General features: G+C 45.3%; 1 protein-coding gene across 1 annotated transcript in view; it reads right to left on the bottom strand.

Moving 5' to 3' along the window:
• LOC139390561 (glypican 3) overlaps window positions 1-21,991 on the bottom strand; it is a 418,603-nt gene that overhangs the window by 233,256 nt on the left and 163,356 nt on the right. Inside the window, exons 4-5 of the mRNA XM_071137764.1 lie at window positions 16,112-16,254; window positions 6,576-6,704 (exon numbers count right to left, since the gene is read on the bottom strand). Of these exons, the coding sequence (XP_070993865.1) occupies window positions 6,576-6,704; window positions 16,112-16,254 (272 nt within the window). The remainder of the gene's footprint in view (window positions 1-6,575; window positions 6,705-16,111; window positions 16,255-21,991) is intronic.

The raw sequence follows: 21,991 nt of genomic DNA on the forward strand, positions 1-21,991 counted from the left end.
CCAGACAGGTGTGTTTACACAGCTGAATAGAAGAGGAACACCCCCCCCCCCCCCCCCAAAGGAATGAGAAACTGATTAAAGGATGACTGGCTCACACAGACTAAGGCATAGCTAGCTGCCTGTGCACCATCACGATAAGGGTGAAAATTATTGATGTTATCTTACAGTATATCCTCTCATAGAGAGCTGTCACGCATGCTCCCGCTCTCCCTTTCTGGCGCTCGAGGGAGCAAGGCTGCCCTTCATTACACACACCTGTTACCATCACTATGTGCAGCAGCGCTCATTGGACACACCTGGACTCCTTCCCGTTGTTGATTTCCCTGTCTATAACTGTCTGCTCCCCCGGTTGCTCCCTGTGTCTGCATCGTTACTTTGTCCTGTCTCCAGTTTCGATCCTCGCAGAGAGAAATGGAAATGGCATCTTTTTTTTCTTCAGTTAACTGACTGATATTATCTCATAGAACAAAACGTATCAGATCTCCTAAGCATGTGTTTACCTTATTTTCGGCGTTTATCCCAAAACTCTAACCCTAACTCATCGAAATGGCTGAACAAACCAGAGGTGACTCATTTAATTATTTTTAGGATTACAAGTTGGCGATCAAACTTTCATTGTGACAAATGTGCGTTTAAAAGGTGAGGACAATTTAACCAGCGAGGACAGTGATGGTTTGCTGAGAACAGGAAAGGAAAGTGATGGTTTGCTGAGAACAGGAAAGGAAAGGGATGGTTTGCTGAGAACAGGAAAGGAAAGGGATGGTTTGCTGAGAACAGGAAAGGAAAGGGATGGTTTGCTGAGAACAGGAAAGGAAAGGGATGGTTTGCTGAGAACAGGAAAGGAAAGTGATGGTTTGCTGAGAACAGGAAAGGAAAGGGATGGTTTGCTGAGAACAGGAAAGGAAAGTGATGGTTTGCTGAGAACAGGAAAGGAAAGGGATGGTTTGCTGAGAACAGGAAAGGAAAGTGATGGTTTGCTGAGAACAGGAAAGGAAAGGGATGGTTTGCTGAGAACAGGAAAGGAAAGGGATGGTTTGCTGAGAACAGGAAAGGAAAGGGATGGTTTGCTGAGAACAGGAAAGGAAAGTGATGGTTTGCTGAGAACAGGAAAGGAAAGGGATGGTTTGCTGAGAACAGGAAAGGAAAGTGATGGTTTGCTGAGAACAGGAAAGGATAGTGATGGTTTGCTGAGAACAGGAAAGGAAAGTGATGGTTTGCTGAGAACAGGAAAGGAAAGGGATGGTTTGCTGAGAACAGGAAAGGAAAGTGATGGTTTGCTGAGAACAGGAAAGGATAGTGATGGTTTGCTGAGAACAGGAAAGGAAAGTGATGGTTTGCTGAGAACAGGAAAGGAAAGGGATGGTTTGCTGAGAACAGGAAAGTCAAAAAGAGGTCAAAGGAAGAGGAAATGGAGTGTCTGAAGAAGCCAACAGCTGCAGGGAGGGGCGATGGCACAGTGTGAAGCCATGTGTCTATGACACACCCCCTCTCCTCCACCCCTCTCTCCTAACCCTTCTCTCACCAACCCTCCTCTCCCCTCCCCACTCCTCTCCTCCCTGCTCCATCATCCATCAACTCCTCATTAACACGGTGCCACCTAACTCATACTTTTCATTAAACCCTTAATTACATTTCCACTGTTATTTATCCTTCTAATCACATTAATAATAGAGACATGTGATATACTACCAGCAGACAGAGGACATACTTTTGTGTATATATAGTGTATGTGGACACCCCCTCAAATGAGTAGATTCGGCTATTTCAGCCACACCCATTGCTGACAGGTGTATAAAATCGAGCACACAGCCATGCAATCTCCATGAACAAACATTGGCAGTAGAATGGCCTTACTAAAGAGCTCAGTGACTCTCAACGTGGCACCGTCATAGGATGCCACCTTTCCAACAAGTCAAGTGCTGTTATTGTGAAGTGGAAATGTCTAGGAGCAACAACGGCTCAGCCGTGAAGTGGTAGGCCACACAAGCTCACAGAACTGGACCGCCGAGTACTGAAGCGCGTAGCATATCCTCTGTTGCAACACTCACTACCAAGTTCCAAACAGCCTCTGGAAGCAACGCCAGCACAAGAACTGTTAGTCGGGAGCTTCATGAAATGGGTTTCCATGGCCGAGGTGTAAAGCTTGCCACCATTGGACTCTCGATCAGTAGAAACGCGTTCTTTGGAGTGAAGAATCACGCTTCACCGTCTGACGGACGAATCTGAGTTTAGCGGATGCCAGGAGAACACTACCTGCCCCAAAGCATAGTGCCAACTGTAAGGTGTGTTCAAGGAGGAATAATGGTCTGGGGCTGTTCTTCATGGTTCTGGCTAGGTCCTTTGGTTCCGGTGAAGGGAAATCTTAACACTACAGCATGCAATGACATTCTAGACAATTCAGTGCTTCCAACTTTGTGGCAACAGTTTTGGCATGACAATGTCCTTGTGCACAAAGCGAGATCCATACAGAAATGGTTTGTCGAGATCAGTGGGGAAGAACTTGACTGGCCTGTAGAGAGCCCTTACCTCAACCCCATCAAACACCTTTGGGATGAATTGGAACGCAGACTGTGAGCAAGGCCTAATTACCCAACATCAGTGCCCGACCTCACAAATGCTTTTGTGGCTGAATGCTGCGGGGACTTGCTTCCAATGTTCCAACATCTAGTGGACTGCCTTCCCAGAGTGGAGGCTGTTATAGCAGCAAAGGGGGGACCAACTAAATATTAACGCCCTTTATTTTGGAATGAGATGTTGGACGAGCATTTGGTCGTGTAGTGTACTTTTGGTAGTGCAGGTCATGATAGGCTGATGACGGCTAGTGATTAGATGTTAATAGCTATGATACATGCTATGGGCTAGGAGCTGCATCTCAGTGTTGCATAATGACACACAAAGAGCAAAGTGTGGAATGAAGTGGTGGGAAATAAATAGAATTTGCACTAAGAAATTCTGCAATATTTAGATATGGACACAACTTGAATATGACATTAGATTACTAAGAAAAAAGTGGTATGTTTATTTTCAGTGCTGTGAGTTTGCCCACATCCTTTTGTGTGGTGTGAGGAGGCACCCTGTGTGTTTAAAAACATATTTGAGATGATGTTAAGGTGTCATTCCTCTGATCTTGGATACAGGTGACACGCAAGACGCGTAAGATAACGAGAGACACATTTAGCTCAGACCTCGATGTCTCTACAGAAATAGTGTGAGAGGCATTCTGAGCTCGAGATGAATCTACCCTGTGTAAAAGCTATGATAAGGTAAGCCCTATTGGTATAAACTGGATGAGAAGAAAAGAAGATATGACTCAAATCAAATCCAATTGTAGTTGTCACACGTATCATTGACAACAGGTGTAGAGAGAGAAAATAGAGAAATAATAGAAAAGTCAAACACATAATAATAAAAGCAATAGTAAATACACAATGAGTAACAATAACTTGGAAAAATACAAGGGGTAACAATACCGAGTGAATGCGCAGGGGTACGAGGTAACTGAGGTAGATACAGTCTGCTGACAGGACATTGATAGTTGGAAATATATATAGCTTGCCCTACTCTCAGAGAGGACATTGACAGTTGGAAATATAGTCTTCTCTCAGAGAGGACATTGACAGTTGGAAATATAGTCTTCTCTCAGAGGACATTGACAGTTGGAAATATAGTCTTCTCTCAGAGAGGACATTGACAGTTGGAAATATAGTCTTCTCTCGGAGAGGACATCGACAGTTAGAAATATAGTCTTCTCTCAGAGAGGACATTGACAGTTGGAAATATAGTCTTCTCTCAGAGAGGACATTGACAGTTGGAAATATAGTCTTCTCTCAGAGAGGACATTGACAGTTGGAAATATAGTCTTCTCTCAGAGAGGACATTGACAGTTGGAAATATAGTCTTCTCTCGGAGAGGACATCGACAGTTAGAAATATAGTCTTCTCTCAGAGAGGACATTGACAGTTGGAAATATAGTCTTCTCTCAGAGGACATTGACAGTTGGAAATATAGTCTTCTCTGAGAGGACATTGCCAGTTGGAAATATAGTCTTCTCTCAGAGAGGACATTGACAGTTGGAAATATAGTCTTCTCTCAGAGAGGACATTGACAGTTGGAAATATAGTCTTCTCTCAGAGAGGACATTGACAGTTGGAAATATAGTCTTCTCTCAGAGAGGACATTGACAGTTGGAAATATAGTCTTCTCTCAGAGAGGACATTGACAGTTGGAAATATAGTCTTCTCTCAGAGGACATTGACAGTTGGAAATATAGTCTTCTCTCAGAGAGGACATTGACAGTTGGAAATATAGTCTTCTCTCAGAGAGGACATTGACAGTTGGAAATATAGTCTTCTCTCGGAGAGGACATTGACAGTTGGAAATATAGTCTTCTCTCAGAGAGGACATTGACAGTTGGAAATATAGTCTTCTCTCAGAGAGGACATTGACAGTTAGAAATATAGTCTTCTCTCAGAGAGGACATTGACAGTTGGAAATATAGTCTTCTCTCGGAGAGGACATTGACAGTTGGAAATATAGTCTTCTCTCAGAGAGGACATTGACAGTTGGAAATATAGTCTTCTCTCGGAGAGGACATCGACAGTTAGAAATATAGTCTTCTCTCAGAGAGGACATTGACAGTTGGAAATATAGTCTTCTCTCAGAGAGGACATTGACAGTTAGAAATATAGTCTTCTCTCAGAGAGGACATCGACAGTTGGAAATATAGTCTTCTCTCGGAGAGGACATTGACAGTTGGAAATATAGTCTTCTCTCAGAGAGGACATTGACAGTTGGAAATATAGTCTTCTCTCGGAGAGGACATCGACAGTTAGAAATATAGTCTTCTCTCAGAGAGGACATTGACAGTTGGAAATATAGTCTTCTCTCAGAGAGGACATCGACAGTTAGAAATATAGTCTTCTCTCGGAGAGGACATTGACAGTTGGAAATATAGTCTTCTCTGAGAGGACATTGCCAGTTGGAAATATAGTCTTCTCTCAGACAGGACATTGACCGTTGGTTGCAGGACATTACAATCCCTCCATCTCACACCCTCTATCTCTTTCCCTCTCTATCCCCCTCTATTCCGTCTCTTATCTTTAACCCTCTCCCCCTCTTTCTCTCCCTCTCTCACCATATCTCCATCTCTTCCTCCCTCTATCTCCTTCCTTCTCTATCACCCTCTCTCAACTGGCACATAATTACCCCCCCAGGATACCTTGGCCCCCTCGCCACCCTGCTCTCTTCCCCCTTGGAGGAGGCAGTACGCCTTTTTATCTCTGAGAGTGTCCTCATCTCCTCTGTGATAGGCACACTGTGACTGAGGAAGGGCTGCCAGCCTGTCTGCTACAGACTGAAGGGTCTGGAATTGAGGACACAGGAAGGAAGCTAGTAAGACTCCCTGGGTCATATTCAATAGGCACTAAACAGAAGAAAACAGACTGATTTAGGGAGGGACTACCTAAACTTGTCCAATGAGAATCTCTCATTTTCGTTTTCTGTTTCAATTTATTTTGTTACGTTTTGCTACTGTGTGCACTAATGAATACAGCCCTGTTTTTCTTGTAAGGACTAAGAGCTTTGAGGAGATGTATTGTGACTATGTGAGAATCTCAACTGCATACTCCTCACGTCCTCTCTCTTCACCTCCTTCTCAAAACCTATTGGAGCAGAAGGTCAGAGGGGAGGGACCACTGGCTTTCTCATCCAATGGGTTTTGAGAAGGCGCGAGGAGAGAAGATGCCAGGAGTAAGTAATTGAGATTCTCCCTATATCTAGGGTTGCTATACAGGCTTATATGCTTCTTGAGGGGAAAAACATTAACTTCCCTCACCTCTCATTTCAATCAGAAGTGATGCTTTTGTATTGATTAGAATCAATATAAAATCATTATGAGGAGAAATAAAGTCGAACAAAGTGAGGCAAATTAAAATTTGGCCAGATGAAGAGAGAGAACAAGGGAGAGAGGGAGAGAAAGTTACGATGCTGGAGCAAGGGAGACAGGAGGTGAAGTGAAATATTGCAGAATCCAAATTGGGTACTGTGGGGTGCAGTGAGACACGGGCGAAGGATGAGAGAGCGATCGAAACAGCAATTAACCGAGCAGAAAAGAAGGAGAAAGTGCGACTGACATTAATAACCTTCTCATAGAGAGACAGAGTCAAGATTTACACTCACACACTGTCGGAGATGAGGCTCCACTGCAAAGCTCATCACTTCTACACAAACTTCACCTTCAACCGACCTACACACTCTTTCCTCAAGGGTAGAGATCATTCAACTTGAATGTATTTTGTGCATCTGACACACACATATGATGGAACGAGATAGAGAGACATATTATATCTCAATAAAACCACAACCAGATTGTATAGTGTGCCGTTTAGATTGGTACAAGGCTGTATTTAGCATCACAATACTACTGTATATAGGCATCAGTTGGGTTTACAAACCAGACTATTGCAGTAAACACAGGGTGTGTCTATAATGGCAACCTATTCCCTTTGCACCCTATTCCCATTATAGTGCTCTACTTTGGATCATCATCCACAGACATCAATCAGCATGTCCTTTACCTGTTTGTCATTTCTTGTCCGTTCCAGCAGAGGGAGTGGTTGCTTGGCGCTGCAGGCTCCCGGCTACACAGAGCCTCTCCCAAACCACTGAAGAAGGAACTGAATCCCCTCAGGCTGGAAATAAACTCCCTGAGGGAGAGAGGGAGGGATGAGAGGAGAAGAGGAAAAAGAGAATAGCATTAATAATGGTAATGATTATATTATTATATTACAACGTAGCTAATAATGCTGGTCAGCAAAGAGGAGGGGAGAGTGGACAGAGAGAGAGAGAGAGAGAGAGAGAGAGTGAGAGAAAGAGAGAGAGAAAGAGAGTGAGAGAAAGAGAGAGAGAGAGAGTGAGAGAGAGTGAGAGAAAGAGAGAGAGAGAGAGTGAGAGAGAGTGAGAGAAAGAGAGTGAGAGAAAGAGAGAGAGAGAGAGTGAGAGAGAGTGAGAGAAAGAGAGTGAGAGAGAGTGAGAGAAAGAGAGTGAGAGAAAGAGAGAGAGAGTGAGAGAAAGAGAGTGAGAGAAAGAGAGTGAGAGAAAGAGAGTGAGAGAAAGAGAGAAAGAGAGTGAGAGAAAGAGTGAGAGAAAGTGAGAGAAAGAGAGTGAGAGAAAGAGTGAGAGAAAGTGAGAGAAAGAGAGCAAGAGAGCGAGCAAGAGAGCGAGCGAGAGAGAGAGAGAGGGAAACATAGATAAACCGGCAAATTAAACATCATTATATGAGATGGAGCGAGAGACAGAGAGGAAGAGATATAGAATGAAGGAGGAAATTAAAGAGTCTAATGGTGAGACAGTAAAGGAGATCCCTAGAGAGACTTATAGAGAGAGAGGGAGATATTCAGCTGTAGAGAGTGATGTTTCCCAAATGGAACCCTATTTCCTTTATAAAGCACTACTCTGCTCAAAAGTAGTGCACTATAAATGGAGTAGGGTGCCATTTGCGAAGCAGGTGAGGGTTTGTGTGCCTAAAAGATATTAATCTGGCCACTCTGCTGAAGCCATCGGCCTGCTGAGAATCAGTACTCTGTTCATTTAAGCCTGTTCCTGGAGAGTGAGTGTATAACGCACTGGGCTGGAGGGAGGCTCACTGTCACTCTCATAGTAAAGTAGGCTAGCAGCAAACACAGTCAAACAGGGTGCCACACGTGTGCACAGACACACACAATGGCAGGACCACACACATAAGTATGTTACACACACACAGACACAGACACACATACACACACACTACCACATCTCACCTGCTCCACTCCAACAATGACTACTACAACTCACCTGCTCTACTCCAATACTGACTACTACAACTCACCTGCTCTACTCCAATACTGACTACTACAACTCACCTGCTCCACTCCAACAATGACTACTACAACTCACCTGCTCTACTCCAATACTGACTAATACAACTCACCTGCTCTACTCCAATACTGACTACTACAACTCACCTGCTCTACTCCAACACTGACCACTACAACTCACCTGCTCTACTCCAACACTGACCACTACAACTCACCTGCTCTACTCCAACACTGACTACTACAACTCACCTGCTCTACTCCAATACTGACTACTACAACTCACCTGCACCACTCCAACAATGACTACTACAACTCACCTGCACCACTCCAATACTGACTACTACAACTCACCTGCTCTACTCCAATACTGACTACTACAACTCACCTGCTCTACTCCAACACTGACCACTACAACTCACCTGCTCTACTCCAATACTGACTACTACAACTCACCTGCTCTACTCCAACACTGACTACTACAACTCACCTGCTCTACTCCAACACTGACCACTACAACTCACCTGCTCTACTCCAACACTGACCACTACAACTCACCTGCACCACTCCAACAATGACTACTACAACTCACCTGCTCTACTCCAACAATGACTACTACAACTCACCTGCTCTACTCCAACAATGACTACTACAACTCACCTGCTCTACTCCAACACTGACTACTACAACTCACCTGCTCTACTCCAACAATGACTACTACAACTCACCTGCTCTACTCCAACAATGACTACTACAACTCACCTGCTCTACTCCAATACTGACTACTACAACTCACCTGCTCTACTCCAATACTGACTACTACAACTCACCTGCTCTACTCCAACACTGACTACTACAACTCACCTGCTCTACTCCAACACTGACTACTACAACTCACCTGCTCTACTCCAATACTGACTACTACAACTCACCTGCTCTACTCCAATACTGACTACTACAACTCACCTGCTCTACTACAACACTGACTACTACAACTCACCTGCTCTACTCCAACACTGACTACTACAACTCACCTGCTCTACTCCAATACTGACTACTACAACTCACCTGCTCTACTCCAATACTGACTACTACAACTCACCTGCTCCACTCCAACAATGACTACTACAACTCACCTGCTCCACTCCAACAATGACTACTACAACTCACCTGCTCCACTCCAACAATGACTACTACAACTCACCTGCTCTACTCCAATACTGACTACTACAACTCACCTGCACCACTCCAATACTGACTTCTACAACTCACCTGCTCTACTCCAATACTGACTACTACAACTCACCTGCTCTACTCCAACACTGACCACTACAACTCACCTGCTCTACTCCAATACTGACTACTACAACTCACCTGCTCTACTCCAACAATGACTACTACAACTCACCTGCTCCACTCCAACAATGACTACTACAACTCACCTGCTCCACTCCAACAATGACTACTACAACTCACCTGCTCTACTCCAATACTGACTTCTACAACTCACCTGCTCTACTCCAACACTGACCACTACAACTCACCTGCTCTACTCCAACACTGACCACTACAACTCACCTGCACCACTCCAACAATGACTACTACAACTCACCTGCTCTACTCCAACAATGACTACTACAACTCACCTGCTCTACTCCAACAATGACTACTACAACTCACCTGCTCTACTCCAACACTGACTACTACAACTCACCTGCTCTACTCCAACAATGACTACTACAACTCACCTGCTCTACTCCAACAATGACTACTACAACTCACCTGCTCTACTCCAATACTGACTACTACAACTCACCTGCTCTACTCCAATACTGACTACTACAACTCACCTGCTCTACTCCAACACTGACTACTACAACTCACCTGCTCTACTCCAACACTGACTACTACAACTCACCTGCTCTACTCCAATACTGACTACTACAACTCACCTGCTCTACTCCAATACTGACTACTACAACTCACCTGCTCTACTCCAACACTGACTACTACAACTCACCTGCTCTACTCCAACACTGACTACTACAACTCACCTGCTCTACTCCAATACTGACTACTACAACTCACCTGCTCTACTCCAATACTGACTACTACAACTCACCTGCTCCACTCCAACAATGACTACTACAACTCACCTGCTCCACTCCAACAATGACTACTACAACTCACCTGCTCCACTCCAACAATGACTACTACAACTCACCTGCTCTACTCCAATACTGACTACTACAACTCACCTGCACCACTCCAATACTGACTTCTACAACTCACCTGCTCTACTCCAATACTGACTACTACAACTCACCTGCTCTACTCCAACACTGACCACTACAACTCACCTGCTCTACTCCAATACTGACTACTACAACTCACCTGCTCTACTCCAATACTGACTACTACAACTCACCTGCTCTACTCCAACACTGACCACTACAACTCACCTGCTCTACTCCAATACTGACTACTACAACTCACCTGCTCTACTCCAACACTGACCACTACAACTCACCTGCTCTACTCCAATACTGACTACTACAACTCACCTGCTCTACTCCAACACTGACTACTACAACTCACCTGCTCTACTCCAATACTGACTACTACAACTCACCTGCTCTACTCCAATACTGACTACTACAACTCACCTGCTCTACTACAACACTGACTACTACAACTCACCTGCTCTACTCCAACACTGACTACTACAACTCACCTGCTCTACTCCAATACTGACTACTACAACTCACCTGCTCTACTCCAATACTGACTACTACAACTCACCTGCTCCACTCCAACAATGACTACTACAACTCACCTGCTCCACTCCAACAATGACTACTACAACTCACCTGCTCCACTCCAACAATGACTACTACAACTCACCTGCTCTACTCCAATACTGACTACTACAACTCACCTGCACCACTCCAATACTGACTTCTACAACTCACCTGCTCTACTCCAATACTGACTACTACAACTCACCTGCTCTACTCCAACACTGACCACTACAACTCACCTGCTCTACTCCAATACTGACTACTACAACTCACCTGCTCTACTCCAACAATGACTACTACAACTCACCTGCTCCACTCCAACAATGACTACTACAACTCACCTGCTCCACTCCAACAATGACTACTACAACTCACCTGCTCTACTCCAATACTGACTTCTACAACTCACCTGCTCTACTCCAACACTGACCACTACAACTCACCTGCTCTACTCCAACACTGACCACTACAACTCACCTGCACCACTCCAACAATGACTACTACAACTCACCTGCTCTACTCCAACAATGACTACTACAACTCACCTGCTCTACTCCAACAATGACTACTACAACTCACCTGCTCTACTCCAACACTGACTACTACAACTCACCTGCTCTACTCCAACAATGACTACTACAACTCACCTGCTCTACTCCAACAATGACTACTACAACTCACCTGCTCTACTCCAATACTGACTACTACAACTCACCTGCTCTACTCCAATACTGACTACTACAACTCACCTGCTCTACTCCAACACTGACTACTACAACTCACCTGCTCTACTCCAACACTGACTACTACAACTCACCTGCTCTACTCCAATACTGACTACTACAACTCACCTGCTCTACTCCAATACTGACTACTACAACTCACCTGCTCTACTCCAACACTGACTACTACAACTCACCTGCTCTACTCCAACACTGACTACTACAACTCACCTGCTCTACTCCAATACTGACTACTACAACTCACCTGCTCTACTCCAATACTGACTACTACAACTCACCTGCTCCACTCCAACAATGACTACTACAACTCACCTGCTCCACTCCAACAATGACTACTACAACTCACCTGCTCCACTCCAACAATGACTACTACAACTCACCTGCTCTACTCCAATACTGACTACTACAACTCACCTGCACCACTCCAATACTGACTTCTACAACTCACCTGCTCTACTCCAATACTGACTACTACAACTCACCTGCTCTACTCCAACACTGACCACTACAACTCACCTGCTCTACTCCAATACTGACTACTACAACTCACCTGCTCTACTCCAATACTGACTACTACAACTCACCTGCTCTACTCCAACACTGACCACTACAACTCACCTGCTCTACTCCAATACTGACTACTACAACTCACCTGCTCTACTCCAACACTGACCACTACAACTCACCTGCTCTACTCCAATACTGACTACTACAACTCACCTGCTCTACTCCAACACTGACCACTAAAACTCACCTGCTCTACTCCAATACTGACTACTACAACTCACCTGCTCTACTCCAACACTGACCACTACAACTCACCTGCTCTACTCCAACACTGACTACTACAACTCACCTGCTCTACTCCAACACTGACCACTACAACTCACCTGCACCACTCCAACAATGACTACTACAACTCACCTGCTCTACTCCAACAATGACTACTACAACTCACCTGCTCTACTCCAATACTGACTACTACAACTCACCTGCTCTACTCCAATACTGACTACTACAACTCACCTGCTCTACTCCAACACTGACCACTACAACTCACCTGCTCTACTCCAACACTGACTACTACAACTCACCTGCTCTACTCCAACACTGACTACTACAACTCACCTGCTCTACTCCAACACTGACCACTACAACTCACCTGCACCACTCCAATACTGACTACTAGAATTCACCTGCTCTACTCCAATACTGACTACTACAACTCACCTGCTCTACTCCAATACTGACTACTACAACTCACCTGCTCTACTCCAACACTGACCACTACAACTCACCTGCACCACTCCAATACTGACTACTACAACTCACCTGCACCACTCCAACAATGACTACTACAACTCACCTGCACCACTCCAATACTGACTACTACAACTCACCTGCTCTACTCCAATACTGACTACTACAACTCACCTGCTCTACTCCAACACTGACCACTACAACTCACCTGCTCTACTCCAACACTGACTACTACAACTCACCTGCTCTACTCCAACACTGACCACTACAACTCACCTGCTCTACTCCAATACTGACTACTACAACTCACCTGCTCTACTCCAACACTGACCACTACAACTCACCTGCTCTACTCCAACACTGACTACTACAACTCACCTGCTCTACTCCAACACTGACCACTACAACTCACCTGCTCTACTCCAATACTGACTACTACAACTCACCTGCTCTACTCCAACACTGACCACTACAACTCACCTGCACCACTCCAACAATGACTACTACAACTCACCTGCTCTACTCCAACAATGACTACTACAACTCACCTGCTCTACTCCAACAATGACTACTACAACTCACCTGCTCTACTCCAACACTGACCACTACAACTCACCTGCTCTACTCCAACAATGACTACTACAACTCACCTGCTCTACTCCAACAATGACTACTACAACTCACCTGCTCTACTCCAATACTGACTACTACAACTCACCTGCTCTACTCCAATACTGACTACTACAACTCACCTGCTCTACTCCAATACTGACTACTACAACTCACCTGCTCTACTCCAACACTGACTACTACAACTCACCTGCTCTACTCCAACACTGACTACTACAACTCACCTGCTCTACTCCAATACTGACTACTACAACTCACCTGCTCTACTCCAATACTGACTACTACAACTCACCTGCTCTACTCCAACACTGACTACTACAACTCACCTGCTCTACTCCAACACTGACTACTACAACTCACCTGCTCTACTCCAATACTGACTACTACAACTCACCTGCTCTACTCCAATACTGACTACTACAACTCACCTGCTCTACTCCAACACTGACTACTACAACTCACCTGCTCTACTCCAACACTGACTACTACAACTCACCTGCTCTACTCCAATACTGACTACTACAACTCACCTGCTCTACTCCAATACTGACTACTACAACTCACCTGCTCTACTCCAATACTGACTACTACAACTCACCTGCTCTACTCCAACACTGACTACTACAACTCACCTGCTCTACTCCAACACTGACTACTACAACTCACCTGCTCTACTCCAATACTGACTACTACAACTCACCTGCTCTACTCCAATACTGACTACTACAACTCACCTGCTCTACTCCAACACTGACTACTACAACTCACCTGCTCTACTCCAATACTGACTACTACAACTCACCTGCTCTACTCCAATACTGACTACTACAACTCACCTGCTCTACTCCAATACTGACTACTACAACTCACCTGCTCTACTCCAACACTGACTACTACAACTCACCTGCTCTACTCCAATACTGACTACTACAACTCACCTGCTCTACTCCAATACTGACCACTACAACTCACCTGCTCTACTCCAATACTGACTACTACAACTCACCTGCTCTACTCCAATACTGACTACTACAACTCACCTGCTCTACTCCAATACTGACTACTACAACTCACCTGCTCTACTCCAATACTGACTACTACAACTCACCTGCACCACTCCAATACTGACTACTAGAATTCACCTGCTCCACTCAGACAATGACTACTACAATTCACCAACTCCACTCCAGTACTGACTAATACAACTCACCTGCTCCACTCCAGTACTGTCTAATACAACTCACCTGCTCCACTCAAACTGACTATTAAAACTCACCTGCTGCCATCCAACACTATCTACTACAACTCACCTGCTCCACTCAAACTGACTATTAAAACTCACCTGCTGCCATCCAACACTATCTACTACATCTCACTGGCTCCACTCCAACACTGTCAACTAAAACTCACCTTTTCCACACCAATACTGACTACTAAAACCCACCTGCTCCACTCCAATAATGACTACTACAACTCACCTGCTCTGTGGTCTATGGTCTATAGTATATTGTCTATAGTATATGGTCTATAGTCTACCTGCTAATAACACCTGGACCTTAGACCTTTCCCCCAGCTCCTACCCATTCATCTGGACCTTATACCTTCCTCCAGCTCCTACCCATTCATCTGGACCATAGACCTTCCCCCAGCTCCTACCCATTCATCTGAACCATAGACCTTCCCCCAGCTCCTACCCATTCATCTGGACCATAGACCTTCCCCCAGCTCCTACCAATTCATCTGGACCATAGACCTTCCCCCAGCTCCTACCCATTCATCTGGACCATAGACCTTCCCCCAGCTCCTACCCATTCATCTGGACCATAGACCTTCCCCCAGCTCCTACCCATTCATCTGGACCATAGACCTTCCCCCAGCTCCTACCCATTCATCTGGACCATAGACCTTCCCCCAGCTCCTACCCATTCATCTGGACCATAGACCTTCCCCCAACTCCTACCCATTCATCTGGACCATAGACCTTCCCCCAGCTCCTACCTATTCATCTGGACCATAGACCTTCCCCCAGCTCCTACCAATTCATCTGAACTATAGACCTTCGCCCAGCTCCTACCCATTCATCTGGACCATAGACCTTCCCCCAGCTCCTACCCATTCATCTGGACCATAGACCTTCCCCCAGCTCCTACCCATTCATCTGGACCATAGACCTTCCCCCAACTCCTACCCATTCATCTGGACCATAGACCTTCCCCCAGCTCCTACCTATTCATCTGGACCATAGACCTTCCCCCAGCTCCTACCAATTCATCTGAACTATAGACCTTCGCCCAGCTCCTACCCATTCATCTGGACCATAGACCTTCCCCCAGCTCCTACCCATTCATCTGGACCATAGACCTTCCCCCAGCTCCTACCTATTCATCTGGACCATAGACCTTCCCCCAGCTCCTACCAATTCAGTGTTTGCAGATTTGACAGAAAGATAAGTGTAGTGACAAAAGGATAGCTAGATGCTCCACTAAGCTCATCTAGAGGCTATAGGTGAAACCATACACCTGTCTGATTTCTTCAGGTCAAACACTGAAGTGGTACCGTAGGGACTAAGGCTTGTTCCTGGACTGGGCTGTAAGATGACGGTTGTCCTCATTAGTTAGCAGCATATCATGAACAACACGTCTTTTTCTTTTTCCTTCTCCTCTCTCTCCATTTCTCTCTCTTCTATCACATAGCTCTATTGATGATTAAATATTCCTTAATCGTTACATGCTCTAACCTCCTATATTCCTCTTTCTTCTCTGCTCTACTTCACCACCCCTGTCTGTGCCCCCATCTTTCTATCCCTCTCCTCTCAACCCAGCATTACCTGCGGCGACCAGCCAAGGTCTCCTCAGGATCGTAAGGTAAAGGCTGTGGGTTGCGGGACACCTGGGCAGCAGGGTTCTGGTCAGGAAAGGGCGCCACTGAGCGAGACACACGCTGGGGGGCGTGGCCACACGTACTGCTCACCTGGAGGGAGGGATGAAGGGAGAGTGTCAAGGACAGCGGGAGAGGTAACCATAAGAGACTGGACATACTATACATAGTAAATCATATCATTATCTAGTAGTATCAACTCACATTGATACATCTTATCATTATCTAGTATTATGTTGTCACTCATATTGTTACCCCCAGTTCAGCTCCTCTGTTGTTGTCTCTCATATTGTTACCCCCAGTTCAGCTCCTCTGTTGTCACTCATATTGTTACCCCCAGTTCAGCTCCTCTGTTGTTGTCCCTCATATTGTTACCCCCAGTTCAGCTCCTCTGTTGTTGTCCCTCATATTGTTACCCCCAGTTCAGCTCCTCTGTTGTTGTCCCTCATATTGTTACCCCCAGTTCAGCTCCTCTGTTGTTGTCTCTCATATTGTTACCCCCAGTTCAGCTCCTCTGTTGTTGTCTCTCATATTGTTACCCCCAGTTCAGCTCCTCTGTTGTTGTCACTCATTTTGTTACCCCCAGTTCAGCTCCTCTGTTGTTGTCCCTCATATTGTTACCCCCAGTTCAGCTCCTCTGTTGTTGTCCCTCATATTGTTACCCCCAGTTCAGCTCCTCTGTTGTTGTCCCTCATATTGTTACCCCCAGTTCAGCTCCTCTGTTGTTGTCTCTCATATTGTTACCCCCAGTTCAGCTCCTCTGTTGTTGTCCCTCATATTGTTACCCCCTATTCAGCTCCTCTATCCTCTGTTGTTGTCTGTTATTGTTTGTTTATTTTGGGGAGAAATAAGAGGGGATTTGCATAACAAACCAGTCACTGTTTCCTCTGCCTGTGCTGTTTCTGGTTTGTTTATTTTGTAATCACAACCCTCCACAAAGCGTCGGCATGAAACCGACGAGGACTCTCGTTCTCTAGCTTCTTCCCCGGGATAAACAATTTTTTTTCCCAATGCAGGACGACACAATAATAACTAAGAAACGTATTTCTCTGTGTCTGGGAGATAATGGAGTCATGCCATTCTTTTCAGGTGCAATAAAAATGCAAATGTCTGTTAATGTTTAGCTTGTGGTTTAATGATTTAGAGCTGGTTTAATTTCCCCGGGGGATACCGGCCAGGGCTAAATTCTGCCTTGTAATGTTAACAGCTAATTGTGACTAGCTCCCCTTAAGTGAATCCACTGGCTGTGTGTGTGTGTGTGTGTGTGTGTGTGTGTGTGTGTGTGTGTGTGTGTGTGTGTGTGTGTGTGTGTGTGTGTGTGTGTGTGTGTGTGTGTGTGTGTGTGTGTGTGTGTGTGTGTGTGTGTAGCCTGCCAATGATGCTGGTGCTGCATACTGATAGAGCACAGGAGCAGGGCTGGATGTCTTTATCAGGGAACCGGGAAGACACACACGCACACAGACTCATACATACAGACAAGCCAATAAGTTATTACACACTTACTTATACACACACTCATGAAGTGGATTTTAATTGAACGTAATGTAGGAACACACTTACACACACACACGCACACACTGACACACTGATCAGCCGAAGGACATCATCATCAGCATTAATGAATACAGTCTCTCTACACAAGGACACAGACAGACAGGCAGGCAGGCAGGCAGGCAGGCAGGTGGACAGGCAGTCAGGCAGATTGGCATGCGGCAGGCAGACAGACAGACAGACAGTCAGACAAACAGAGAGATAAAAAGACAGGCAGGCAGGTAGGTAGTCAGACAAACAGACAGATTGGCAGGCAAGCAGACAGTAAACCAAACAGACCGACTGGCAGGTACCCCCACTGGAGGCACACCCCTCAGTGTGCTGACGGGGTACCCCATCCTAACATGTCTGCTATCAGGCTCCTATCTCCTGGTTTGTGTCCAAATGGATAATATTAAGTACATTCCTTCTATTTACAACAGGAGTATAGCCTACCTGGCACCCATGAAAATGAACCACAGGAAAAGTGTCCTCTTTTCTCTATTTAAGTGCATAGGTGACATAGATTTCCGCTGCCCCTGTTTCGAGACAGGTGCATGAAAATGGTCCATTCTAAAACAAAACAAATTTCACACATTATATAGTGTTTGTGAAGACAAGATTAAATCAAGAAGAGTGTGATGGGTGACAATATTAGCCTATCATTTTTTTTTTTTAATGAAGCGCAATAATACGCTTTACAACTGTATTGCCTAACTGGCATACATACACAGCGTATGAGTTTCAAATTTGGAGAAGACCATTTTCACCATAAAATGCACCCTTATAATAAAAGCATTACATGAACAATCTCATTTGCAGTCACTTTTGAGAATGGTGTTCTCCTGCTAATGGTACACTTACTGCTATGTGCATATTGCTGCACTTATAATGTGAAGAAATAGCCTCATAGTTTATCAAAATTTTAAGCTAAACGTTCTCGTCTGTTGAGTCTGAATCATTGCTTGAAACAGGTTTTTGATGTTAGTGGTGGAATTAATTTGGGATGTATCGCATCCCACAACTGTCCTAGACTATGTTTAGAATATTTATTTCTTGCACAGAATAGAATAGGTTAACCTTTACCAAGGGGAATAGTAGATTGACATCGGCTAGTGCTTTTGAAGTTCGTTAGGCCTACTCATCTTGTTGGCTGCCAAAAAGTAAATGTGGACAGTTCCTCAAATATCTTCAATATTCACCCTCGGAATTGGATAAGGACAAGCGCAGTTGCGTCCCCGATGTGTCTATCTTCACTTGTAGCCTGTGAGAAAGACCCGATCACGTGAAAGAGAGCCATGTGAGTGAAAGAGAGCTATGTGAGTGAGAGGTGCTTCGGCAAACAGCCAAGAGAAGGGAATTTTAAATATTATATTCAGTTCAAGGGCACAATGGCCACTGGCCGCAAAAGGCATGGATTTATTTTGGGGGCAATACGGCCACACAAATCAAATCAAATTGTATTGGTCACATGCACTGAATACAACAGGTAGACCTTATAGTGAAATGCTTACTTACAAGCCCTTAAGCAACAATGCAGTTTTAAGGAAAAAGAGTGTTAAGTAAAAAATTAATAAATAAAAAATAAGAATAAATATAACAAATAATTAAAGAGCAGCGGTAAAATAACAGTAGCGAGGCTATATACATTGGTTACTGGTACAGAGTCAATGTGCGGGGCCACAGGTTAGTCGAGGTAATTGAGGTAATATGTACATGTAGGCAGTTAAAGTGACTATGCAAGATAATAAACAGAGTAGCATCAGCGTAAAAGAAGGGGTGGGGGGGACAATGCAAATAGTCTGGGTAGCCGTGAGGTAGCAGAGAGAACAGTCTATGACTAGGGTGGCTGGAGTCTTTGACAATATTTAGCGCCTTCCTCTGACACTGCCTGGTATAGAGGTCCAGGATGGCAGGAAGCTTGGCTCCATTGATGTACTGGGCTGTACGCACTACCCTCTGTAGTGCCATACCAGGCAGTGATGTAACCCGTCAGGATGCTCTTGATGGTGCAGCTGAATAACTTTTTGAGGATCTGAGGACCCATGCCAAATCTTTTCAGTCTCCTGAGGGGGAATAGGCTTTGTCGTGTCCTCTTCACGACTGTCTTGGTGTGATTGGACCATGATAGTTTGTTGGTGATGTGGACACCAAGGAACTTGAAGCTCTCAAAGTGCTCCACTACAGCCCCGTCGATGAGAATGAGGGCGTGCTCGGTCCTCCTTTTCCTGTAGTCCACAATCACCTCCTTTGTCTTGATCACGTTGAGGGAGAGGTTGTTATCCTGGCACCACATTGCCAGGTCTCTGACCTCCTCCCTATAGGCTGTCTCGTTGTTGTTGGTGATCAGGCCTACCACTGTTGTGTCGCCAGCAAACTTAATGATCGTGTTGGAGTCGAGCCTGGCCGTGCAGTCATGAGTGAACAGGGAGTACAGGAGGGGACTGAGCATGCACCCCTGAGGGACCCCTGTGTTGAGGATCAGCGTGGCAGATGTGTTGTTACCTACCCTTACCACCTGGGGGCAGCCCGTCAGAAAGTCCAGGATCCAGTTGCAGAGGGAAGAGTTCAGTCCCAGGGTCCTTAGCTTACGCTTCAATCACACTGACAGCGTCACTGCATTTTGGTACACCAGATTTACATTCATTTCCAATGAAACACTGCGTTTGCCTTTCAGCATTGCGTTGCAGAGGCAGTTGCAGTGTGTTCGGTGTAGTGCATATGTTGGATTTATCAAACGTATGTGTCAAACTGTATGTGTAGACGGCTTGACATAAATGGTAGCAGAAGGTGAATGTTGAACTTTTGTTGCATACTATCCATACTATTTTGCGCAATGATGCATTAGTGATGAGCTTTGTGGGCACTATGGCATTAAACGCTGAGCTGTAGACAATGAATAGCATTCTCACGAAGGTGTTCCTTTTGTCCAGGTGGGAAAGGGCAGTGTGGAGTGCAATAGAGATTGCATCATCTGTGGATCTGTTGGTGCGGTATGCACATTGGAGTGGGTCTAGGGTTTCTGGGATAATGGTGTTGATGTGAGCCATGACCAGCCTTTCAAAGCCCTTCATGGCTACAGACGTGAGTGCTAAGGGTCGGTAGTAATTTAGGAAGGTTACCTTAGTGTTCTTGGGCACAGAGACTATGGTGGTCTGCTTGAAACATGTTCGTATTATTGACTCAGTTGAAAATGTCAGTGAAGACACTTGCCAGTTGGTCAGCACATGCTTGGAGTACACATCCTGGTAATCCATCTGGCCCTGCGGCCTTGTTGACCTGTTTATAGGTCTTACTCACATCGACTATGGAGAGAGTGATCACACAGTCATCCGGAAAAGCTGATGCTCTCATGCATGCTTCAGTGTTGCTAGCCTTGAAGAGAGCATAGAAGTAATTTAGCTTGTCTGGTAGGGGCAGCTAGCGGCTGTGCTTCCCTTTGTAGTCTGTAATAGTTTGCAAGCCCTGCCACATCCGACGAGCGTCGGAGCCGGAGTAGTATGATTAGATCTTAGTCTTGTATTGACGCTTTGCCTGTTTGATCGTTCGTTGGAGGGTTATAAGCGTCCGGGTTAGAGTCCCGCTCCTTAAAAGAGGCAGCTCTACCCTTTAGCTCAGTGCTGATGTTGCCTGTAATCCATGGCTTCTGGTTGTGGTATGTACGTATGGTTACTGTGGGGATTATGTCATCGATGCACTTATTGATGAAGCCAGTGACTAATGTGGTGTACTATGGCCATCGTAAGAATCCCAGAACATATTCTAGTCTGTGCTTTCAAAACAGTCCTGTAGCTTAGCATCTGCATCATTGGACCACTTCTTTATTGACCGAGTCACTTGTGCTTCCTGCTTTCATTTTTGTTTGTAAGCCGGAATCAGGAGGATACAATTATGGTCAGATTTGCCAAATGGAGGGTGAGGGAGAGCTTTGTATGCGTCTCTGTGATTGACGGACCAAGGCACATTGTGTGTGTTGGGTTCCACATCTTTACCTTGGAACTTGAACAAAAACAATAATCATATGACGAAAGTGAAGAACAGAGCGCGCATCAGCACAGCGCACATCAGCATTCAACAAAACAATATCCTACAAAGCAGGTAGGAGAAAGGGCTTCCTAAATATGATCCCCAATTAGAGGCAACGATTACCAGCTGCCTCTAATTGGGAACCATACAACCCAGCCACATAGAAAGTCAATGACTAGAACACTCCCCCCTAGTCACGCTCTGACCTAAACACCATAGAGAACCGAGGGCTCTCTATGGTCAGGGCGTGACACCGGGAGATGCTAAATATGTT

The sequence above is a fragment of the Oncorhynchus clarkii genome, chromosome 31 (assembly GCF_045791955.1).
Source record: "Oncorhynchus clarkii lewisi isolate Uvic-CL-2024 chromosome 31, UVic_Ocla_1.0, whole genome shotgun sequence".
NCBI lineage: Eukaryota > Metazoa > Chordata > Actinopteri > Salmoniformes > Salmonidae > Oncorhynchus > Oncorhynchus clarkii.